Source organism: Lissotriton helveticus, chromosome 9 (assembly GCF_964261635.1).
Source record: "Lissotriton helveticus chromosome 9, aLisHel1.1, whole genome shotgun sequence".
NCBI classification, from domain to species: Eukaryota; Metazoa; Chordata; class Amphibia; order Caudata; family Salamandridae; genus Lissotriton; species Lissotriton helveticus.
The window spans coordinates 828,622,550-828,648,799 of record NC_136070.1 but is presented as its reverse complement, the minus strand read 5'-3'; the positions used below and the strand labels follow the sequence as shown (position 1 = coordinate 828,648,799).

At 50.0% G+C, this 26,250-nt stretch overlaps 1 protein-coding gene across 1 annotated transcript in view; it reads left to right on the top strand.

The window, feature by feature from the left end:
• The window catches only part of SLC1A5 (solute carrier family 1 member 5), a 53,514-nt gene extending 30,430 nt beyond the window's left edge, over positions 1-23,084 (top strand). Inside the window, exons 6-8 of the mRNA XM_078660998.1 lie at positions 4,498-4,692; positions 19,214-19,348; positions 19,669-23,084. Of these exons, the coding sequence (XP_078517124.1) occupies positions 4,498-4,692; positions 19,214-19,348; positions 19,669-19,909 (571 nt within the window). The 3' untranslated portion in view covers positions 19,910-23,084. The remainder of the gene's footprint in view (positions 1-4,497; positions 4,693-19,213; positions 19,349-19,668) is intronic.
• The last annotated feature ends 3,166 nt before the right edge of the window (positions 23,085-26,250 follow it).

The following is a 26,250-nucleotide window of genomic DNA, read 5'->3' as shown; positions in this document are numbered from 1 at the left end:
TATACAGCTGATCTCAGAAAGGAAAAGCAAAAATGCAGACGCTTAGAAAAAACATGGAGATCATCAAAAAAAGAAGAGGCCAGGAAAGCCTTTCAAGAGGCTCAGTCAGCATACTATAAACAAATAAAATTAGCCAGAAAAGTTCACTTCTCCGTACAACTGGAGGAGGCTGGAAACTGTCCCCGCGAACTGTTTAAAATTTTGCAAAATTTTATTAAACCTACAGCCACTGAAAGTACGGAAGATGCTTCTCAGCCACTCTGTGACGAAATTTCTGAGTTCTTCGAAGAAAAAATTAATCTGATTTATGATAAAATTTTAACTTCTAAAGCTGGGGCTATCACACCCATTCCCGAAGCTAAACCCAGCACTCAGACCACAAACTCTCTGTTTGTCATTCCCCCCGTCACAGATCAAAACCTGGCAACCCTTATAGGCCATATGAAAACAGGCTCCCCCAACGACCTCCTTCCGGCTAAAATGGTGGCCCCTCTAATTTCCATCTTAGGCCCCTCGATCCAGGCAGTTATTAACACCTCCTTGGCCAAAGGTCAAGTCCCCATGGAATGGAAGAATGCGGTAGTAAACCCAATCAGGAAGAAGGCGACCCTACCATGGACGGATCTAACTAACCTCCGACCTATCTCTCTCCTGCCCTACATCGGCAAGTTAACAGAGAAGCACGTGAACACCCACTTTTCTAACTATATCGAGACAGCGGATGGCCTAGATCCTTCACAATCTGGTTTTAGGCCCAACCATAGCACCGAATCCGCCCTACTGGCTGTCACCAATAACATCAGGATGACGCTTGACAATGGAGGGTCGATGATTCTGGTGCTATTGGATTTATCCGCTGCCTTCGATACGGTGTCTCACGATTTGCTTCTCTGCCGTCTGAGAGAGATAGGATTGGGAGGTGCAGCTCTGTCCTGGATGGAGAGCTTTCTTTCGGATCGTTCTCAAGAAGTCAGATTGGGCTCCCACAAATCCATCGCCAGGGAGCTCACCAGGGGTGTGCCACAGGGCTCATGCTTGAGCCCTACATTGTTTAATGTATACGTGGCCCCCCTGGCTGACTTAGTGAGATCTTTTGGGTTTATACCGGTGTCCTACGCCGATGACACCCAACTTCTGTTCCCTTTTAAGATCTCTCCTGCTTTACAAAGAACATTTGCAGAAGGAATGAGGGCAGTCTCCCAATGGATGGCCAACAACTGCTTACAGTGCAACGTGACTAAAACAGAGGTTGTACTTTATGGGGCAGCAGTAACACTATGGTCCAGTGAGTGGTGGCCTCGTGAACTTGGACCCGCCCCCATCCCCAAACAGACCATAAGAAATCTGGGAGTGCTATTCGATCAGTCACTGACTTTCAAAGATCATGTCAACCAGGTTGCTGGTACCTGTTTTGGGGTTATCTCTTTGTTAAGAAGGGTGTTTCCTTTTCTCCCTGATCACCACAGAAAGACCTTGGTCCAGGCTCTGGTCGTCAGTAGATTGGACTACTGCAATGGCCTTCTTTTGTCATCTAATGAAGGCCAATTCAACAAACTACAGGTGGTCCAGAATACGGCTGCGAGGTTAGTCATGAATGCTCCATCTAGGACTCCCTCCCAGCCACTGCTGATGGAACTGCACTGGTTGCCAGTGCAACTGCGGACCAAATTTAAAATCTTGTGTACAATTCACAAATGCCTGATGGGGAAAGGCCCGAAATTCCTGACTACAGCCTTTATACCTTATGTTCCTGGCCGCTCACTACGATCGAGCAATCTCCAGCTCCTTAAGGTTCCCAAAATTAAAAAAACTCGCCAAGGAGGCAGGGCTTTGGCATACACAGGGCCTGTTCTGTGGAATACCCTTCCCCTTTCACTAAAGCTCAGTTCTGACCAACTGTCTTTTCGAAAAACTCTCAAAACTTACCTTTTCTCTAGCATTTAATTTTATTCCCCCACTGTCCATTGGTACTGTCCGGGCACAGCAGCAGGTTTCTCCTTGATGGCAAAGCGCGGAGATACCCCTTTGGGGGTTTATTCAGGCGCTATAGAAGCACATAAAATAATTAAATAAATAAATAAATAGTATTTCATGCAACAAAAAAAAAAAGCTCACTGGCTTTGTACTCAATTGGTATTTGAATAACTGCTCTGTCTATCTATGTCTAAGGCCATGGGCCTTCTACCTTTTTTTGTACTAAGAGCTATTTATATTCAGCGAAATTCCTCTGGAGCTACTAATCTGATTAACGAAGTAATAGTAAAGACAAGAATGCATTAATGTCCACCGAATGCATGATAACCAGCAGTGATTAACTCAGAGCATTGGGTATAGTTGCAGTAATGTAAAAAAGTGCTTTGCCACTGTGGAATAATTCAACCTGGGTAAAACATAACGGCAATAGCTGCAATGTCTCTTACACCAAGCTAATCATATTTGTTTGGGGGGCAACCATTTGATTTTTATCAAATACTAACTTTAAATATATTTTGGAAATTCAACCATTTTTCTCCAAACATCAACTTATGATTTCTGAAAATACACACATTTTTATCTCAAATACATGCTTTTCAATATTGGTATACATATATTAGCTCAAATAAGCAAAAGCGTTTAATTTATTTCATTGGGCAAGACACAGGAGAGCTACTTACAAGTAGTTGGAGAGCTATCAATAGGTCACGAGCTACTCGTTGGAGAAACATGGTCTAGGCATTGAAATATCATATCTCATGAACAGCAATGTCCACTATAAATGTCCAGTTTGAGGGCAGGGATAACCAAGGAGGAAATAATGTGTGGTGATACAAGTAGTGGTGGGGGAGACTGGACAAAGTAGCCAGAAAAAGGGCTCCCCACCAAAAGTTTGTGAAACCATAATCACAGCTAGGGCCAGGTTGGAGATGGGAGGGGCAGCTGGGGCATGGACACTGCCCAGCAAAAGTGCATTTGCCAGTGCTCTGAGAGCTGGGAAGTAAGAGGGGTTGATTTAGGTTTGGCGTCCCTGGGGCATTTTGTACAGACCTTTCTTTACCTAGTTTATTTAGGGAAACATCCTTTACAAAGCGGTGTTTACACCGCGGGGCCTTTACGACGCAGCCATCACAACGCAAGTCATTACTACGACTTGCGCTGGATGGTGCTCTTGCTCAAGGAATAGTTTAATTTTCTATTCCAACACCTTCCCTACTGTCACGTGGGCTGGAGTTGGAATAGAAAATTAAAATAATCCACAATCCAGCGCCCTCCAACGCAAGTCGTTTTAACGACTTGCGTTGTGATAACTGCGTTGTAATGGTAGCGCGGGGTAAACACCGCGTCGTAATGACAGTCATCCGTTTATTTATGTTGATATTGTGCTTCATTGCCTGTTGGTGCTAGGAGTTGTTTGTATATACCTAATGAGCATTGCTAAATATTCTGTGCATACATTCTGTCCGCTAGTTTAGCTGATACACGATGTTGTCTCTGTACGTTTGATACTGTCCTCCCCTCAGTATTCCTTCTCCAGTTAGGCCTGTTGTCCCAGGAATGTGATTTTTCCATAAACATTTAACATGTCCCAGAACCCTATAGTGGTTTTCCCTTATACTTGCCCCAAACGTGGACCTGGCTTGTAATGTGTTTGGGACTGTCTTTTATGTAATGCACTTGTGCTACTAGCCTCGTACTTGGTGCAATTATGTTGCCATCCAAGTTTGGACGGGATAACTGTTGGTCAGTGTAGCCCAGGGGTGCCCAACGTTTGACCACGAGAACGGCATCCATGCCATATTTTTACTCCGGTCCACTTTCCTAAAAATGTGACTTGGGCCTAACAGTCGAGTTGAGGAGAGGGGGCGGGGGGAGCGGAATGACTAAAGTTGAGGATCTCAAGGCCAGAGGCAGGAAGCCAAGGGGAGGTGGGGATTTGTTTAGGGAGCTGTCTAGAGGAGGGACGTCTGTAGGTGCTGGCTAGAGGAGGGACGTCTGTTGGTGCTGGCTAGAGGAGGGGACGCCTGTCGGTGCTGGCTAGAGGAGGGACGTCTGTAGGTGCTGCCTAGAGGAGGGACGTCTGTAGGTGCTGCCTAGAGGAGGGACGCTTGTCTGTGCTGGTTAGAGGAGGGACGCCTGTCTGCTGGCTAGAGGAGGGACGCCTGTCTGTGCTGGCTAGAGGAGGGACGCCTGTCTGTGCTGGCTAGAGGAGGGACGCCTGTCTGTGCTGGCTAGAGGAGGGACGCCTGTCGGTGCTGGCTAGAGGAGGGACGCCTGTCGGTGCTGCTGGCTAGAGGAGGGACGTCTGTAGGTGCTGGCTAGAGGAGGGACGCCTGTCGGTGCTGCTGGCTAGAGGAGGGACATCTGTAGGTGCTGTGTAGCACAGACCAGGTAAAGCAGAACCAGTTTTTTGGAGAGTTCTTACTCTGCCCCCCATTGTGTTTGTGACCTCAAATGTAAAAATCTTTACCTCCATGGGCAGTTTTGATAGGCGAGACTTGACGCACCTCTTTCTCTCTGCAGCTCCGCCACCCTGCCCCTCATGATGAAGTGCGTGGAGGAGAACAACGGGGTTTCGAAGCACATCAGCCGCTTCATCTTGCCCATCGGCGCCACAGTGAACATGGACGGTGCCGCTCTCTTCCAGTGCGTCGCCGCGGTCTTCATCGCTCAGCTCAACAACATGCCGCTCAACTTTATCCAGGTCATCACCATCCTGTGAGTAATGGGCATAGCTGCCAAGGTTTCAGATAGCTATGTGTGACATTTTCCTAATTTCAGTGTAATTAGGAGTGACATTTCAACGACCATGAGTGACACTTTCTCCCGAGCAAAATCAAGCAAAAAAGACGAGGGAAACTCTAAGAAGAGTCACATCATAGGTCACAGGCTGTATTTAAAAAATAAATAGGGTCACAAATAAAAATCATTAGGTGACTGAGCGGTCCGCCCTGGTCTGCTGTGCCGCCCGCTACCTGCCACGCCCTGCTCGCGGCACAATCACAACAGCTGTAGCCTGTCACACAGAGCTACACTACATACAGGCTCTGCGTTAGTCTAATGCCTGATGCCCGATGCTTGGCAGGGCTGTTAAATGAGGCTGGAGCATGTGTTCAATATTTGTTTTATTCTAAAAAAAACCTCCTATTGTTATAGTAGTGCCTGCCACTGAAAGGGGGTGATTTCTGTGTTGATACATTCCTTGTGAAAGGGCAGAATTCTGTCCCTCACGGTGAAGTTCGCAGTAGCTGAAATTGGCTTACCCACTGCCCCATGCTCGTAGCTGTCAATTTTTCAGTTTGTATATATGACATTTCTACGCTGTCAGTATGGTTATGTGTGATATTTAAATACAGTGTATTCCGGGCTGACCAAAGAGGTCACGTTAGCGTAATGTGATCAATTAATGGAATTATTTCCACTACTTGCACCATATTAGGGTATATAAAAGAAAGAATCAGTGGCAATGTGCCTGAAGTTCTTATGCACAGGCACATAACAAAAGCATTCCTTTTGCATGCTGGGACTTTTGAGCCCGTTATGTAACGAGGTGGTTTTAAATGGTAACAATTGTGCATAAGCTGAAGTAAGTTAATTAGAACCAGAGTGGGTCACGGCTAGTGCTTTCAAGGATGGTGCCCAACATAAACCTCGGAAAGATGACGAGACAGTGCAGCCCTGCCTGCCCTGTCTGAAATAAATGAAAGGATCCAATCTTGCAGTTCTTGCAAGCCTGTGCAGTAGAACACACAGGCCCCACTGTCCGATACGGATGCCCGGCGATGCCGCAGCCTGAGCCAGCAAACATGAATATTATCCCGCTACTAGGGGTTAAATGAACCCCGCGCGACTGGGACCGTCTGCTTACATCAACCATCTACGCCGAGGTTGTTCACGGAGCTGCACACTCTGTGTGAGACTCAGTCTCTGTGTGACAACATGAACAACAACCCTACTACTACTAAAGTCAGTGGTAGGTAGGCTGTCTGGCCTAGTACTTACTTGTTCAACTTCTGTAGTCAGACTCACAGTCCTGGCAGGCACTAGACTCTCTGAGCGCGAGTCGACGGCGAGTTCAGTCCCGGCAGCCTCGTGAATAGCAGCTCTCCCCGCAGTGACCAAGGCCTCTCTCATGCGCGGCGGCCAGCCATGGTTGATGAGAGTCAGCGTCTACGCTGCCGTCCGGTCTTGCGCCGGGTTATACTATGCGCGGACGCACAACGACACGACACAGCAGAGTACAACTCCACAGTTGAATCCTGCCCGACCTCAATTCCTTCCCCTGTTACAGGACTTGAGGTCACATCTCCCCCACGGCGCACAGCCAGTAGTGTGCGCAACCTTTATGGGCAGGCACCACCCGGGCCTCCATCTTGGGCACATGTTGAGGAGTTATAGTGACTCACTTTCACTTTTGACAGCCCGCGCCGCGGGCGGAAATTTAATTCCAGGCAGAGCAGGGCTAAGATCAATTGTAACACTGTAGCACGTGTCTTAGCCAGCAGACAAAATCATTAAATGTTTACTTAGCCTGCTCATGCTGGCAAGTTGGCGGGGAGCTGCAGAGCCGGCGCTGAGGTTTCACTGGTGCTGCCGTGGGCGCTAGCTGGTTGGTGATGGTAGAGCAGAGTAAGACAGCATTAAAATGCGTGACAATGCATTTCAGTGCGGTGATGCGGAACACCACACTGAAATGCGTTATCATCGCACCTGATGCGTGCTACTTGGCAGGCCTGAATGGGGCATCCTCGTGTACCCTCAGCCTCGAGTGTTAACGGGTGCATCGGTGGGCGGGATCTGATGGGCAGTAGGGCACCTCATGCCAGTACTATTTTTAATTAGACAAAATCCGTTTCTCCCTCTTTATGTTAAAAGTAAACTGTCCTTGAATGGTTAATTTCGACATTTGAGATCCCTCCGTTGAAATGGAGGGGGTGAAGAGTCTCCTGTGCTGTGAATCGGAGGGAGGGACAGACAGCTGAACAAGAAACAGGCCTTCTTGCCAGGGAGTCTGCTGCAAACGTAGGGCTGCTTTGAGGCTGATCTTGGATTTAATTGATGGAGTCACTCAAAGAGTATTATTTTTGTGAGGTATTTTAAGCTGACCCGATGAGCTGTCTTTATGCCTGCTTTTAATGGACCGTAAAAAAAAGTTTCCCTTGAGGTGCAGTCGGCACATTTACCACTGCACTAACAGAATTCAATTCTGCAATGATTGCGTCAATCTATAGAGGTCTTAAAACAAAAGAATGCCTCTCTCACTAATTCTTTTAATTTGCAATTCTTTTTCATTTAAGGTGTTTGTTATCGCGCAATAACTACACTCCACGCTGTTACTTGAAGCGTAAAAGGCCATTTATTAGGACACGGTTGCAATCATTTAGACTTATTAACAGTACATCAATGCATGAAATATACTTTTCCATAATCATTTTAGACTTATTAACCGTACATCAATGCATGAAATATACATTTCCATCCCATACCCACGCATTCTCCATTCTGCCTTTCCAAAACCATCTCACCTGTTTGACTCTTCACCCATTCACTCGATAACCTCCTTCCTTTCCCCATTCTCACCTTCACTTGCCCTCCAAGCATCCTCTGTTGACTTTGCCTTTATTGCTCATTGCCTCCCATGCCCCACTATCAGTCACCTGTGTACCGTTTTCCCCCCACCCGAGGGATGGATCCGCCCGTATGTGACTCCCCACCCCTCCAAAGTACCGTAACGCCCCTGCTCTACAACCTGCCCTAAACTGGCACCCCAGCCCTCAAACCACCCCCAGTCCTCCCCTGAAACCTGTAGGGTGGGCGGGTGGACAAAATTAAAACACCCTCCCGGTGGTGCTCAGGTGTCAGGAGGAGGCCGGATCTTCCTCTCCTGACACCTTATATGCCCTCCCCCATCCCACCCCTTCCTTTAACCCCTGTAGTCCCGCCCTCGGGGCAGACAGACTGGCCACGCGCCCGTCCTTTCTGTGCCGAAAGGCAGCCTCCCTCAGCAGCACCTGGTGAACGACTGTCCACCCAACATGCGTCCCCTGCAGGTCAGGAACGTCTCGGGACAAACCCCACCATGAAAGTTGTTCGCAATGCAGTGATAGTCCATCACTCCCTCCTGTGCCTGCGTGTCAGGTAAGCAAACCCCGCGTAGGGCCTTCCCCAGCCGGAAAAAACAGCACCCCCCACAACGCGGTGAACAACCATCCACCACCTGGACCAATGCCCGACTAAACCAGCCACATGTCCGGTCTCAATCCTGTGAACCGAAAAATTGTCGCCCCCCCCCCGCGGTGAACGGCCATACACCACCTGGCCTGCCTCCACCACCCGTACTCATGTCCAGCAGGACAAGCAACCGCTCCGGACCACTCTATTGTCCATCCAATGTGCCCCCCTTTCCTGAGGTGAACGACCATCCACCCCTTGTACCACCATCCCGCCTGTTTCCCTCACGTCATCCTGTATCTACGTGTGTCGTACACTTGCCCCCCCGCGCGGCGAACGACCGTCCACCACATGTACTTGGCTCACAAAACCAACAACCGGCCCGGGCCATTCATTAGTCACCCAAGGTGTCCCCCCACCATTTTCGAGGTGAACGACCATCCACCCCTTGCACCTCCATCCTTTGCCCCTGACCTGCACGGTCATCCACACCTCATCTCTTATATCCCCATGCGTTGGATAATGTAGTGTGGCTCCCACCACACTTAGTGAACGACCATTCACCAATCCGTGCCTGCATTCCGTACCCAAAACGGTCTTGGCCGAATTTTGACCATGCCAGGCACCACCCCGTGGACGACCATCCACTGCCTGTACCACTACCCCAATGTACGTGAGCAACAGTCCCCCACTGTTTCCCTCACGTCATCCTGTATCTACGTGTGTCGTACACTTGCCCCCCCGCGCGGCGAACGACTGTCCACCACATGTACTTGGCTCACAAAACCAACAACCGGCCCGGGCCATTCATTAGTCACCCAAGGTGTCCCCCCACCATTTTCAAGGTGAATGACCATCCACCCCTTGCACCTCCATCCTTTGCCCCTGACCTGCACGGTCATCCACACCTCATCTCTTATATCCCCATGCGTTGGATAATGTACTGTGGCTCCCACCACACTTAGTGAACGACCATTCACCAATCCGTGCCTGCATTCCGTACCCAAAACGGTCTCGGGCCAAATTTTGACCATGCCAGGCACCCCCCCGTGGACGACCATCCACTGCCTGTACCACTACCCCAATGTACGTGAGCAACAGTCCCCCACCATTCTCGGACCGCGACAGGCGGCCCCCTTTGACCAAAGGCCCCCACCATCAATCTCACACCGAACCGTCCCCATCACCCAGAGCGTCATGGCCTGGACCTCCAAATCCTCAGCCCCCCAAACCGTCTCCCCCCAAGCACAAAACCCTGCGCCCGACCAGGACGCCCCATGTTCCATTCCTTGGAAACACATCCCCTGCCAAGCACCTCAGGATACGGCCAGCCTGACATATCCCAGCAACTTCTCCCCTTCATGTGTCCTCAAAGCAGGGCAACCCTACCTTCCCTGCGCCTTACGGCAATCGTCATGGCACCAACCCCTTCCCACAATGTCCTTCGCCCCGTCTCCTACCGTTCACCACTCAATCATCGGGGATCCTGCCCAGACCCACCCACACCCCCGCTAGTGCACCTCCTGTGTTGACCACCGGCCGGGGGAAAAGCCACCCCCTCCAGGCGACAGCCCTGGCTCCTGCTCCACTCCCAGACCCCATGGTAAAAAAGAAGAACTAGTCCTGTCAGAGACGCATGGTGGTCCCCCAGCCCCTTTATGGCTTAGTCAAGCAAAGTAAGGAAGCAGGTATGAAAGGTGCTGCCAGCGTGAAGTAGAGATCAGGTCCGGCCAACTCCCTTAGAATCATGTATAAGACATTGGTACAATTCTTACATTCTAACTTCTATATTCCAAAGATATGCAACACTACAGGCAGCCAGCCTAAACCTCTGCAAAGCAAAAGCCCACACCCCCAGTACCCACGGCGCCACAGACACCTCACTGTACACCCGCTGCCCCGTCAGCGCCCCCCCCAGGACCCACCCAATGACCACAGTCGTCGCGGCCCCCGAGCATCCAAGAAACCACACTTCTCCTCCAGGCAGTCCCGTCAAAGAACAGCCCGGTTACGCACCAGGCCAAAGACCAGGAGAAATGTCTCCCCAGTTGCTGAAAAAAACTACTTCACTCCAAACCCCTCCATTCACAGTCCCTTGCGACCTTTCCACACACGCCCTTGCCCCCGAACCGACCGACACCAATACGCCGCTACTCCCGGCCCCCACTGCCCTCCTGTCCGGGCACACTGCCGTCACAACTACACCGCCCCCGCCGCTGCTCCCCAAAAAGCCTAAGCCCCAATTTGGCACTACCAACTGCCCCGTCGCAATCCCAACCTAATCTCCCTACAGTACCTTCCAACCTGCAGCTACCTATGAACCACACACTCCACTTCCCTGGCGGGCAGTACCAAACCCCAGGTCAAAATGAAAACAAACTCACATAGACCTCAGCACACAGCGGCCCGATACCTCTCCACCGTGTTACAGCTCGCCACCCCGACCTCCAGGAAACTCCTCACTACCGCCAAAACACGCCACTCCCAAAACCTTCCTGCCAAACAGCACCCCCCGCCTTATCGGACACGTCAGACGCTCGTCACCCTATGACGCTCACCCCACGAGAACCCCCGCGCAGCCGCCCTTTCACCGGTATACGCTGACATAGGCTGTGCATTCCTTCCTGCACTCCGTTCATGAGACCCCCCCAAACCCCCTAACTGCCATGCCACCAAATCCTGCAAACTAAAACCTCTGAACCTCCGGAATAACCCGCGCATCCGCTAAGTCAAGATGTGAAGCAGTCCTCCACCTACCTGGTACACCAAAAACTGGCCTCCACCCCAGGAGCATCTAGCCCCGCCTCTACCTTCCCCACTCCAACCTTGCGCCACGTGACGCTGCCACGCTGGCCTGCCCGTCATGGTGAGGGCAGCATCGTATCTCGCGAGAACACTCCCCCCGGTATAAACATCCAACCCCCGAGCCCCATCAACCTGAACACCAATGCCACGCCACCAAAGGACCACATGGGAGCCGAACGGTCATCCCTGTCAACCTCACTGTGAAGCTCGCCACCCACACTGGGTCCCATCATTACTCCTGCCGCAGCAGCACCGGTATCCCCCAAGACACCCCCACACCTGCAGCGCATCGCCTCGGAAGCGCCATGATCCCCGCACAACGTACCCCTTCCCCAGGCCCCAGCCGTAAACGTGTACCTAAGAGTTGCTCCAGCACAACGCCCCTTTGTTCCTGGGCGCCATGCCCATCGCGGCCGTGCCCGCAGATCCTACCTCGGCCGCCCTTGACCCCCGCAACCATAAAAACCGGCCAACCACCATGTACCCCTCCGAAATAACCAATCGGCCCCAGCCCTGCTCGCACCAACTTCCGATCAACCCAACATCTCCACCACACAACACCCACAGAGCCCACAACACCCTTCACTATCACACCCACCGATCCCCAGCACTTCTCTTACAACAACCATGCCGACTCTCACACCGCATAAACTGAACAGGTCACACCGTACATATTTAACATTGTCTGGATAAAACGTTGCATTGGACGCTGCGCGAATCCCCCGACGGAGGGCAGGCCGCCGCGGACCCCCCTACTGCTTCGGACCAGCGTTAGGAGGCCGTAGTGCGCCCCGCTGGTGTCACACCTGCTGCCGAGCTGGACCGCCATCCTCAGTTCGCCTCCCCCACCGGGTCGCCAGAACCAGGTGGGCCCAAACACCACCGGGCCTCGTGCCGTCTCGGCCGTCCCTTACACGTGTCCCTGATACCCTACGCAGTGCCGCCTACCAACTCCGCAGGGGGCCCGGTCCCGCCGCCCCCCCCCCCCAGCTATCACCATTGCCCCGTGACCAACCCGGATAGCGCGGGCTCCCTGTAGGGACGGGCCCACGCCCCCACCACGCTGCAGCAAAAAAAGGGGGGGGTAGGGGGCCTGCAAGACCTCAGCCAGCTCCGGGCGACGTCGTCAACATGCAACGCTCCGCCCCACTGCCCCACCCCTGTTGGTAAATGCCCGCTACAAACAAAGGCCCGCCTGCCTGTAGTAATGAAGGAATGCCCCCAAAAGGCAAGGAGCAGCTACTTCCAAAAAACCCACCCCATGCCAAAACTGGGGCCGTTCACGCCCACCCTCCCCCCCAGCAGCAAGCCCCCGCCCCTCGAGACCGCGGGCGAAGCAAGGAGGCTCCCCTCCCACCCCCGCTGCGGGGCCCCCATCAGCCTCGCACCGGCCACGTGCCCCCCCACCCCTCGCGGACAAAGGCAGCGCACCATGAACCCCGGGAAAGTCTCAGGGAAAGGAAAACCAGACGCGCGCGGCGCAGGGCCCCCGCCCGCTCTATCAGCCACCATCGACGTGCACAGTAGCAGCTACGTTGCAGACCAAACCCCCGCCGCCGCGCCCGGCCGATCCCCACACGCCCACCACTTACTACTCGGGGAAACCCCCATCCAGGCCTGATGGACACGCCTGCCGCGGCCTCTCCACTCGGCCAGTTCGAGCTCCGCATTCTCCTCGGGGCGGAAAACCCCAGCCACGCCGAAAGACTCCCCAGGGCATCTCCACGTAGCCGCACGACAAAATGCTAACGCTTTCTAGACAGCCGATCGACAAATCGGCCCCCCTTCAAAACTACCCTACAGCTCAACAAAATTAAAACACCCTCCCGGTGGTGCTCAGGTGTCAGGAAGAGGTTTCCCTTGAGGTGCAGTCGGCACATTCACCACTGCACTAACAGAATTCAATTCTGCAATGATTGCATCAATCTATAGAGGTCTCAAAACAAAAGAATGCCTCTCTCTCACTAATCCTTTTAATTTGCAATTCTTTTTCATTTAAGGTGTTTGTTATTTTCCAAGAGGTTACTTGAAGGTGAAAGAACAACAGAATGGTTATAGAATACTTTTTGTTCTTTGATTGCCTCATTGGACACACTCCGCGGACTTTTTTTTAAATTAATTTAAATGTTTTTCCACTACTGAGCTGCAGCCGGCTAATCTCCTATATGGCGCTGTACAACGCCCCTTACAACGAGGAATAGAACCAGGGTGTAGTGCGTTTTTATTAAACCTCTGATGCTACCCAATGGATTAACCATTCTTTTACATCGAGTCAAACCGGCATAGCCAAATCAAATGCGGAGTACGGAAAATAAACCACGTTTTGCCACGTGACTCTTCTGATGACGCCCTGTCATATTTTGCAGCTCCTTCAGAATTATACAGGTTTTTTAGGTCTCGCCTGTCGATGCGCATGCGCATCGAGCAAGCGAGACTATAGGGGCTCATCCACTCTTTATCCACACTGCAAGGAATCGTGGCGATTCTTTGCAGTGCCCGTGACTTTTAAGGTCAATGCGCATGCGCATTAAGCTTATGCGCATGCGCATTGACCTTAAAAGTCACGGGCGCGTGCATGTCCGTCTTTGTTTACCCGCTCCGCCCCCTCCCGCCGTGTCGCCTTGCCTACTCTCTGAGACAGCCTCCCCCAGCTCCGCCCCCTCACTACTTGATTGCACGGCCGCTAGGCTGTGCCTCCCCTACTCTCCTCCCCCCTCCTCCCCTGCCTGCCTGCCGCTAGGCCGTGCCTCCCCTACTCTCCTCCCCCCTCCTCCTCCTACTCTCCTCCCCTGCCGTGTCGCATTTCTCCTCCCCCCTCCCCTCTCCTCCGTCCGTCCGTCTTGTTATTTCATGTCGATTTCTAGTGAGCCATGTGGATTTTAGTAGCATGCTAGCTCTAAAGTATGACAAAACATAACTTTGCTTGTCAGAGATCACTGATACGATAAAGGCAATCATATACAAACATTCTACAGAGATTGGCGGTGAAGGCGTTCTTTTTAGAGCAATCTTATAATTTGGTGAGAAGCTAGTCCGGCTGAGACTAGCCTTCGCCATATTTCCCAGAAAGTATACCACAATTCGGTTGACTAGGCCTCCATCGGTCGGAATACATCCCCCCTCCTCCCCTGCCTGCCTGCCGCTAGGCCGTGCCTCCCCTACTCTCCTCCCCCCTCCTCATCCTACTCTCCTCCCCTGCCGTGTCGCATTTCTCCTCCCCCCTCCCCTCTCCTCCGTCCGTCCGTCTTGTTATTTCATGTCGATTTCTAGTGAGCCATGTGGATTTTAGTAGCATGCTAGCTCTAAAGTATGACAAAACATAACTTTGCTTGTCAGAGATCACTGATACGATAAAGGCAATCATATACAAACATTCTACAGAGATTGGCGGTGAAGGCGTTCTTTTTAGAGCAATCTTATAATTTGGTGAGAAGCTAGTCCGGCTGAGACTAGCCTTCGCCATATTTCCCAGAAAGTATACCACAATTCGGTTGACTAGGCCTCCATCGGTCGGAATACATCCCCCCTCCTCCCCTGCCTGCCTGCCGCTAGGCCGTGCCTCCCCTACTCTCCTCCCCCCTCCTCATCCTACTCTCCTCCCCTGCCGTGTCGCATTTCTCCTCCCCCCTCCCCTCTCCTCCGTCCGTCCGTCTTGTTATTTCATGTCGATTTCTAGTGAGCCATGTGGATTTTAGTAGCATGCTAGCTCTAAAGTATGACAAAACATAACTTTGCTTGTCAGAGATCACTGATACGATAAAGGCAATCATATACAAACATTCTACAGAGATTGGCGGTGAAGGCGTTCTTTTTAGAGCAATCTTATAATTTGGTGAGAAGCTAGTCCGGCTGAGACTAGCCTTCGCCATATTTCCCAGAAAGTATACCACAATTCGGTTGACTAGGCCTCCATCGGTCGGAATACATATTTCACAAACATTCGCGAAATAACTCCCTCGCCTGTAGAAATATATTTTTATCTCACAGCTGTGGTGCAATAAAACCCCCCGCACTTGCCACACATTTTATAAACTCGCTTTCTTCCTAATTATCGGTGGATTTACCACAACGCAACTGAATTCCGCTTGTACATATTTTCCGGGTTTGTTTGCATGTGTACCCATGGTGACTCATGCTTCAAGCTTCCTGCAGCAACAATGCGAGTAATGACGGCGATCTGACATTTCACGTGACAGCCTGCCGGAATGAGTAGGTGTCAGAGACGTTAGTTACTGCTGCTTCAGAAAGGATGAGAGACGCCCGTCGCGCCGTGCACAGGCACTTGAGAAAGAGCAGCGGAGGGCAGTGTGTAAATAAGCACATGCCAGGTGACTGTCCAATTTCACAGCCTATTGAGATGTACCCAGGCATTGAAGCCCCGGTGATTCACGCGCACACTGCAGCTCGCGCTGTGCCTCTATATAAGGCTGCTTCCTTTGCACTGGCAGGGCCCGAGCGCCGCGACATCAAAGGGAAGCTTGGTTTTGTCTCGGAACTGCATTCAGTCCTGTCACAGCAAATCAGCCAGAGAGCCGAATGAATTTATTGCAAAATGCCTCCCAAACAAGAGACTCCCATTTCCTCTTTAGACATGTGAAAAAACGTGTTTTTTTTTTTTGTTGTTCAGTGAAAAGATACCGGCAAAGTGATAACATCTGGCTGGAGCGAACCGCTGCCAGCTAAAGAATGGTTTCCTCTCAGTGGGCCTGACCAGGGTCTGATGCTGTGCAGATGTGCGGCCAGGCCTGACTGTAAAAGTTATAAACATTGTCATAACATTGTTCGACTTCTCGAGTATTCCAAAATGGCGAGCGGATGATGCACCGGCGGTGCGGCCTTCTCCAGACAGCGTCCCGTGCCAGGGTCGAAACAGGCATTTATTTAAGCGCCAGTATGCAGGCAAGTGTTTTGCAGTGGTCTCCCTCATGTACTGCTCTTCCCCCTCCGTCATGCTCTGTGTTGCTCTCCCGCATGTACTTCTCGTCCCCCTCCACCATGCTCGGTGTTGCTCTCCCGCATGTACTTCTCTTCCCCCTCTGCCATGCGACATGTTGCTCACCCATGTGCTTCTCCCTCACCGGCCTCAGTGATGCGCTGCTTGACCTGGGCTTTGCCTGCTCCCGTTCCTCACCTGCCTCAGTAATGCGCTGCTGGAACTCCTGTGCCTCACCTCCTCCAGGTTGCTTTCTTGCCAGTAGTATTCCTTGCCTGCTTCATGTTTCGCTCGTCAGTTTGCTTTATTCCACCCCTCACTGCTCGGTCACCCGTTTGCTTTACAACACCCCCCAGCCCTGCTATGTTGCTTCTGTCCCAGTGGTCTCTCCTGCCAAACCAGTGTTACATTCCCTCACCCACTTAAAAAAATTCACACTTCAACCAATTCAATTCCAATCAGCTCCGCCCCCTCCCCTTCCCGCCGTGTCGCATTTCTCCTCCCCCCTCCCCTCTCTTCCCTCCGTCTTCAGTAGAAATCGTGGCTGTAGAATCAAATAAGCTTTATTGCAAAAAGACTTCCCGTGTCCAAACAATGTTACAATCACTTGAGGTATTGAGGCGGGGATTTGCAAATTGATGCTAACAGCCGAAGAGTCAGTCTTGAAGGATCTGACTGGTACAGGTATTCAGTCTGCACGGCACCCCACCCCCGCATTGTCCAAAGTTGCCAAGTTTTCAGTCTTAAGTGTGACATTTGCACGTTTTCAGTGTGCTCCTGTGTGATATTTCATTGCCTTATAGTCTGTGTCACTTTCTAATGGCGAGTAAAGCGGTTATGTCCGTGTAGAGAAACGTTGCACAGTTATGGTATAGAAATAGTCTTGAAACAATTGCAAACTCTTTAAACGCTTATGCTGTAACACAAATTACTTTCCTTTACGGACATGATCGCCATGAAACAATAGTGGTGTTATTTATAATAATATAGATGTATTTTATTGGTATATCTCCAGTTTGTTTAAACTGTGTGTTATTTTCATAAGCTACATCAGTTCTATTCAGTGATGAAAAATTATCATTCTCAGTATTCATCTGGACATGAAATGCAGCTGTGCAAACTTAAAATAACTCTGTGGGGGGGTGTTCTTGGAGGGGAAGGGGCTCATGCTAAGTATTGCCTGAGAGGCACTTATGCACACATCAAGCCTCTTTACATTCACCCCCAAAATCTTGCTAAACCCTACGATCGTCAGGTTTTTAGGTCTCGCCTCAACCCCTCACCCTCAACCCCTCACTCACCCTCACTCTCACTCATCCTCACTCACCCTCAACCCCTCACCCTCACTCACCCTCACCTCCTCACCCTCACTCACTCACCCTCAACCCCTCACTCACCCTCACTCACCCTCACTCACCCTCAACACCTCACTCACCCTCACCCACCCTCACCCTCACTCACCTTCAACACCTCACCCTCAACCTCAACCCCTCACTCACCCTCACTCACCCTCACTCACCCTCACTCAGCCTCAACTACTCCCCCTCACCCTCACTCACACTCAACACCTCACCCTAACTCACCCTCACTCACCCTCAACGCCTCACCCTCACTCACCCTCACCCTCCCTCACTCACCCTCACTCACCCTCACCCTCACTCACCCTCACTCTCACTCACCCTCACTCTCACTCACCCTCACTCACCCTCACTCACCCTCACCCTCACTCACCCTCACCCTCACTCACCTTCACCCTCACTCACCCTCAACCCCTCACCCTCACTCACCCCACTCACCCTCAACCCCTCACCCTCAACCCCTCACCCTCCCTCACCCTCATTCACGCTCAACCCCTCACCCTCACTCACCCTCAACCCCTCACCCTCACTCACCCTCAACCCCTCACCCACACTCACCCACACTCACCCCCACTCACCCTCACTCACACTCACACTCACCCACCCTCACTCACCCTCACTCACCCTCACCCTCACTCACCCTCACTCACCCTCACCCTCACTCACCCTCACTCACCCTCACCCTCACTCACCCTCAACCCCTCACCCTCACTCACCCTCAACCCCTCACCCACCCTCAACCCCTCACCCTCACTCACCCTCAACCCCTCACCCTCAACCCCTCACTCACCCTCACTCACCCTCACCCTCAACCCCTCAGCCTCACCCTCACTCACCCTCAACCCCTCACCCTCACTCACCCTCAACCTCATGCTAAAGATTTACAAAAAAACCCATTAACAATTCTAAAAGCACTAACTCTAATGCTGCGAGACCTATTGCATTTCTAATGCTTGTTTTATTTACCTTTGCTGTCATTGTGGACAGGCACAAACCTATTCCTCCGAGTAAACGTGTTCCCTGTGAGGATCTTTCTTCCAATCCGTTTTGGCGCCTGAAGCCCTTGGCAGCCAGCGTCACGGGGCCGGGAGTCGAGAGGCTGACGCCGACGCCCTCCTGAGGAGCGTCGGATGACGCAGTGCGTTTTACCGGAGGCGTCTTCGTTGGCAGTCTGTCTGCCCCGAGTTGCTGGCCGCATCAGACGCTGTTAGATCCCAGATTTAAAATAGGAGCCATTCTTCTCTCCTACCAGGAATATGGCGGCTTGAAGCGCCGTGTTAATTTGCTCATTGGAACCGGCACGGCTGCTGTTCCTGGCTGCTGGAGGATTCATATGTCTATTGTCTAGGCTAAGACGCCAAAGCTGGGCGTATAAAGTACGGGCCCGCCTACTCCCCGGAGGCAAATTGTTTCATGTAAAACCAGTTCTGCTGCTGGCTGCAGTGGCACCGCTCAGCTGCAATGGTTGCGCAATAGGACAGTTCTTACAGAGAATTGTGCTGGCACATGTTTGAGGTTGAAATGTTCCACGTGCTTCTAATGATGACCCTTCTTTCAGTGCCAGAGATTCCATTTATGGTTCACAGACTTGAACCCTGGCCACTGACATCTAGTGTGTGCTGGTCGCAAGAGTTTGAACCTCGGAGAGATAGGCTTAGCCTTCCAGTCCGCCCTGGTCAGCAAGTTGAGCACCAGTCAACCAGGGTAATAATAACTTACTTTATTTAGAACACTTAGTTAGAACACTTAGTTAGTGTGTTATGAAGCGGTATATGAATGTATTCTTGTTAATATGCAGTGAGTAAAATATCAAGCGCCTCTTCTCTGCAAAACCTATTTTCAAGGTGGGAGCTGGTGATCTGTGTGGTTGGGACATTTATTTTGTATTTTTTTTATAAAAACCTTTTCTCAGGATTTGTAGAATTTGTTGGACTGAGATCTTGACTGACTCTGATTTTTCTTCCTTACTCAGTGTCACTGCCACAGCATCTAGTGTAGGGGCTGCAGGAATCCCCGCCGGAGGCGTCCTCACGCTTGCCATTATCCTCGAAGCTGTTGGACTGCCCACCAATGACATCTCCCTCATACTCGCCGTCGATTGGCTTGTGTAAGTATGGCCTATTGCGTTCTGTTCTTTGCTTCTACTCTTCTTACTTGTGAGAGTGTGACTATGATATCTCCGACTACGGAGTGTTGGTTTACCTCTGTCATTCATTTCTTATTTTTTGATTGGTTGGCTGGAGATTGGTTGCTCTAACTGCACTTGCATGTTTATATGGCAAGATTGTCAGTGCAATTTTGTAGTGGCCACAAGTTGGGACAGTACTAAAACCTGCTTAATATTATAAGACTGAAACTAGGAATGGTGCCGGAGGAATTCCTGCTTCATTTAACACCAGTTTGTGTTTGTGTTTGTGTTTTGGACAGGGACCGGACTTGCACCGTACTGAACGTTGAGGGTGATGCCTTTGGAGCTGGCCTTCTGCAAGTGTACACAGAGCGAACCGCTGCAAAAGGGGCCGATGATGAAGAACTCAGGGAGGTCAAGACCGAGACAACAGAGCCTAGCAGAGCATTGCACGAAGAAGAGGCATCTCCCCTCATGAAGAAGGAGCTGCAGGTCTCGCTGGAGGGAGCAGGGAAGCTCGAGAAGGAGTCTGTCATGTAATGCTGGCAGCTCTCATGAACTCTTGTCAAGCGCAACAAACAGAAAAATACACCAACACTTGAAGTATCTGTAAATTTCCAGACTTGACCCAGCCTAACAAGAATCATGATATTCGTACACATGCTGGAGCCCATGCCATGCTCTCCTGTCTTCTGGAGGATAGGAACAGTCTGATTGGTTTCCTGCTGGGAAAGAGTTTCAGATTGAACACCAGTTCTTCCTTTTCTTTTTAGGAAAGTAGGTGATTGGGGGTTACAGTTTACCCTGGTGTCTTTAACACATGGTTTCTTCTGATACTTTGACTGCTGTGAGGGTTAGTTGCACCTGGTCAGGCAGTGCAGCTTCCCGATCCAACCAACACAGCATGGAATTGAGGGTCGCTTGGTTTGTCAGATGGTCTTGTCCATTGTGGCCCAATCATCGCTTGCTGGACACTTGAAGCACCAGTGGTCGTCGTAGGGTGGCAGGAGTGTGGTTTCTTATGATATCCTGCAAGAAGCAATACCAAGTAACCAAGGATGCGATGGAAAGTGCACATTTCTTACTCTAAATCCTACATTGGGCTGGAGGTCCATATCTGTTTTCACTTCTGCTCGTTTCCTGCCAAAATGACAGCTGCGAAGTTAGATTCGTCTTAATTTGAAATTGTTTATTTATGTAAGTTTTAATTTAAAGTGTCTTTTTTCCTACTGGGAGACTTTTATTCCAAAAATATGTAGAGTGAAGGGAATAGAGTGCTTTTAATCTATCCAAGCTTGTTACAAAATGTAAGAGCCTGTTTGTTTTTAAAGTAATGTTCTCAGTAAAGGAGGCAGATTTTAGAATTTAAGTTTCCTTTGCCTGGCATAGCAGACAATGCCTGTCAAACATGAAAACCAGTTATTTGGACAAGAGCAATCTCTGATTAGTTTGTAGATAGTTTTGAATCTTCATCGGTGGTTTGTAGGGCACTGCTCTAGATTCATAAGACATTGATTCTTATAGTGAATGCAGAACTATATGTTGGCTATGAAGAATTTTGAATGAGATGAGGGTATACAATTGAAATCTATTATTAAGCACATCTGTCTTCACTACAACTCTCAAATGACGAGTGCTAAGATTTTAACAGGACAATACATTATTTTTGTAAGTCAAAAAAATTGGGTGATCTGTGACAATGTCATACTGACTTGTGAATTAATGTTTTTAATTATGATGGGTCTACTTGATATTAGGTGGTGCAAAAAGTCTTTTTTACATGTATCTGTATTTCTTGTTGAGGTCGTCTTACTCCCAGTGACTAGGAGCCCTATCACTGGTACTTCTTCTGAGCCCGAGACCTGGGTCAGACGAGTGGCTGCCCACAACACGGGATGGGGTAGGGAACTCTTTGATGTGGTTTTACCTGTGCAGTGCATTGCATATCATGGACCCAGTGTGTTGGTGACATACAGTCTTTTGGGGACTGGACAAAACTAGACACTCCCTATATGTTGCGTTGTCTACCTCTGCAATGCTGGATCAAAATTGTACTCTGGTATTCTATGGATTGATGTCAAGCAGGTATTTAATGGAGTGGTGTCAAGCACGTGTTCATAATGTCTGCCATTGTGTCTCCTTATGGAGGTTTATCATATCATGTATTTTCATGGATGCTTGGAACAGTGTCTGGGCTGCTTGTAGAGTTGTAACTTTGAATTATTTAATTTTTTTTGTTGGGGATATAGATGAAAAGATCCACCATGTTCATAGCGGTTTGGTCTGTTCTAGGTAAATTCTCCAGCAAACTAATATGGTACCGCCTTAGCCATCGTTCATCTAAGTTTCCATTTTTTTAAACAATGTAATTGTGCCAGACTGATATTTCCTCTAGGTAAAAAGTACCGACGTCACCCACTTCCATCTATGTCCAAAATGCTGGAAATGGTTAGCCCTAAGAATTTCCCCCACTCCTTTGGTGTTGCATACTTTCACTCCACTAACTGATGGGTCCCTTTCCTGACAGTTCCGCTTTTGTGTGTTGGAACCAGAGGAAGAGAAACTATTAGCCTTTTCTGTGATTAGCCTGAAGTACTACAAGAATAAGCCACATCTACTTTTAACAAAAATATTTGTGACTCTTGCCCAAAACGGATTATCCCAGTTTTTTTTTTGCCTGCATCTATTCCAATCAGTTTCTAGTAAGAGTTGGCTACAGTAGTTTTACTCGTCCCCGCCGTTCGTCTGCTGAAGTGTGTTCTTTGTTTGATAAACCTTTGACCTTATCTAAAGGTCTGTTAAAGCTGAACGCTGCACCCATGGCATTTAAAAAGTCAACATTGCTCTTCAGACCATTCCTGTGTATTTAATTTTTTTTTAAATTTAATATTATTTTGTACCTGCTTTTGGTTTCTGTAAGTCCCGTTAGCTCCATATGTTTATTTAAGATCCAGGCTAAGTAGCGCTGAGAAAACTATTGTTAAAAAAAAAAAGAGGGTGGCTGTTGCTTTACTGTACTCCTACAAAAAGAGCTGTTAAAGAACATGTCAACAGGGCTGTAAAAATGCAAAACTCTTAAAACTTTGTGGCAGATCCGTCCACCACCTTATTACGGTGAGGTTACAGAACCACCGGCCAGGTTGATGCTTTGCCAGTCACCTTGTACATGCATGGAAGCTGTTCAACTTGGCTCTTCCTTGGCATTGTGCAATCGCTGTCCCTCCCTGTTCCCCTGTGCCTGGTGTTACTTGTCAGCACATTGCGTGGTTTAGAATCTTACTCTGCTGGTTTCTGAGGAGCTGAGTGATTGGAACAGCACACACTGTACTCTGTTCGCAGTATAAAGAGCTTCTTCTGTGAGGAAGGGAATATTCTGCCAAGCAGAACAAAAAGCCCAAGATTGCGTTTCCCTCCCTTTTAAAGAAGCCAACTTTCAGAGAAAAGGCTCTCATGTTCCCTTTCTAGCAGGTGCTGGCTTGTGTCTGGCACTCTTTGGGCCCTGTTCGACAGAAAGAGAATCGCGAATGTGTGCGTGAGAGTGACCTCCCTTGCTTTGTTTTTGGGATTATTATGCCTACAGGAGTTTCTCATTTAGGTGCCCAGACCCGGTGGAAACAACTCTGCTTCTGTGGAAGGTCGTGGTTGTTCTTGATGTAATTTAAGCTGTACAGTATGAATCATTTTGTAAGATAATAAAGTAGAGTGAATTTTCTCAGATAATGTTTTTTTTGCCTTTTCTCATCAAATTGTACTACGGTACTTTATGGTAAAGCTCTGTCAACAGCGTCCTTGTGCTTTCTCTCTTGAGGTGGACATGCTCTTATGTATACATTTATAACAAAGTTCCGTGGGTATCATCGAAAATATTGGGTTCATCAAATTTCTCTGAAGATCTAGTTTAATAACATGTTACTCTGAATAGAGTACCCTCAGAAACACTTATAATAGAAGATAGATGGCTGGTACTTCCAATGCTACATTGAGTTCTATATCTCTCATTATGTTAAGGGCAATTCCTTCCTAATTGGGGTGCACCAGTCCACAAATAGTCTAGTCCCTAGGAAATCCATATTCTACATGCACTTTTTTTGGAGCACATCTGTAATGACATAAACTGTTTGAATCTCCATCCAGATTGCAACAAACCAAGCACATAGCTTTTATGAACCAGTACACTTCCATAACAAAATGTCTTTGAAATCCATAATATTGAGGTTGTCTGCCCAAATGTGTTATTATTGAACTCCAGATAAACTTGAATGAATGCTGAAATTAATGTCTACTTCGCTGGGACGCCCCCACCACCTCCTTCGATCAATCAACATTAATGTAGCTAATCTCACTTGGAGAACTTCCATCCTAGCCTCAACTGTGGAGGGACAGTACTTAATTTGGCTCAGTGGTGTGCATTGGCACTCGTTTTTGGGAACCGGCACTTATTTTTTACCATCAGACTTTGAACCTTAGCAAGCGAGAGAAAGTCAGAAAAGGAAGAGCACTGCATGAAAACGGTGACAAAGGGAGACAGCAGGGATGAAAAAGAACCCACAAACGTGAGGCAGAGAGACAAAACGTGTAGATTGGTGGAAAGGAAAGGCTGGAGGTGGAATCGAGGCTAGGTAGCATCAATATTCAGCAACCCTGGCATTTGGCTTTGCAGGCAGTAGTTTCTAAGATACAATAAGCTTTATTTCGGGAATTGCAATAAAAGCAAACACAATAGCTTAAAATGTATTTTTTTTAATGGAATAAAAACATGACATAAAATGTAGAATAAATAAAAGGTTTGTTATACCCACAGTTAAAACTAGCAGCATATAGGGGAAAATCACAAACATTTGAGGATGCTAAAGTGAATTTCATCCGACAGCTCCTATACAGATTAACTACTGTTACAAAGTCTATAAAAAAACATATATGACAGCGAAACGAACTATGACAGATAAGATTCCTGGGTCTATCTATCTATCTATCTGGAAATTTGTAAAGCGCGCTACTCACCCGTAGGGTCTCATGGCACGGGGGGGGGTTAGGGGGGGAGCGCCGTTACTGCTCGAAGAGCCATGTCTTGAGCTGTTTCCTAAAGGAGAGATGGTCCTGGGTCCGTCGTAGGTAGGCGGGGAGGGAGTTCCAAGTCTTGGCCGCCAGGTAGGAGAAGGATCTTCCTCCGGCGGTGGTTCTGCGAATGCGTGGGACGGTGGCGAGGGTGAGGCTGGCGGAGCGGAGCTGGCGGGTGGGTGTGTAGAATGTGAGCCGGTTGTTGAGGTATTTGGGTTCCATGTTGTGGAGAGCCTTGTGTGCGTGGGTGAGGAGTCTGAACGTGATCCTCTTGCTGACGGGGAGCCAGTGCAGGTCTCCCAGCTGGGGAGAGATGTGGCTGTGGCGGGGGATGTCCAGGATAAGTCGTGCAGAGGCGTTCTGTATGCGCTGGAGTCTTTTCTGAAGGTTGGCTGTGGTTCCAGCGTAGAGGGTGTTCCCGTAGTCTAATCGGCTGGTGACGAGGGCCTGGGTGACCGTCTTTCTGGTGTCGGTGGGGATCCACCGGAAGATCTTTCGGAGCATGCGCAGGGTGTTGAAACAGGATGACGAGACGGCGTTGACTTGCTTGGTCATTGTGAGGGAGGAGTCCAGGATAAAGCCCAGGTTGCGTGCATGGTCCGTTGGCTTGGGGGCGGTGCCCAAGGCAGGGGGCCACCAGGAGTCGTCCCAGGCGGAGGGGGATGTTCCCAGGATGAGGACTTCCATCTTGTCTGAGTTCAGTTTCAGCCGGCTGAGCTTCATCCATTCCGCGACGTCTTTTATACCTTCCTGAAGGCTGGCGGTGGCGGGGTCGTTGGTGAGGGAAGGGATTAGCTGGGTGTCGTCTGCGTAGGAGATGATGTTTAGGTTGTGTTGGCGTGCGATAGCTGCGAGGGGGCTCATGTAGACGTTGAAGAGGGTGGGGGTGAGCGAGGATCCTTGTCGGACGCCGCAGATGACTTCGGTGGCCACGGACCGGAACGGGGGGAGGCGGACTCTCTGGGTTCTACCGGCGAGGAACGAGATGATCCACTCCAAGGCCTTTCCTTGGATTCCGATGTTGCTGAGGCGCTGTATCAGGGTGTGGTGGCATACGGTGTCGAAGGCTGCTGAGAGGTCCAGGAGGATGAGGGCAGCTGTTTCCCCGTTGTCGAGCAGGGACCTAATGTCGTTGGTAGCTGCAATGAGGACGGTCTCGGTGCTGTGGTTTGCTCGGAAACTGGACTGCGAGGGGTCGAGGGATCCGTTGGTCTCGAGGAAGGCGGAGAGTTGTTTGTTGACGGTCTTCTCGATGACTTTGGCCGGAAAAAGGAGGAGCGAGATGGGGCGGAAGTTCTTGAGGTCCGTGGGGTCCGTGGTGGGTTTCTTCAGGAGGGCGCTGAGCTCCGCGTGTTTCCAGGTCCCTGGGAAGGTGGCGGATGTGAAAGAGCTGTTGATGATGTCTCGGAGTTGGGGTGCGATGATGGAGTCGGCTTTGTTGAAGATGTGGTGTGGGCAGGGGTCGGTTGGGGAGCCGGAGTGGATGGTGTTCATCGTGCAGGTTGTGTCTTCGGTGCTGACCGAGGTCCAGGTGCAAAGGGTGGTGGTGGTGGGGGGCGCTTGTTCGGTGGTTGGGTTCGTGGTCTTTGTGCCGAAGCTGTTGTGTATGTCGGAGATCTTGTGGTGAAAGAACGAGGCGAGTGAGTCGCAGAGGTCTTGAAAGGGTATGATGTCGTTGTTGCAGGCGCTGGGGCTGGAGAGCTCTTTGGCGATGCTAAAGAGTTCCTTACTGTTGTGGGAGTTGTTGTCGAGTCGTTCTTTGAAAGTGGTCCTTTTGGTGGTGCGTGCGGATCAGCTGGTGGTGTATGCGGGTGGCCTTCTTG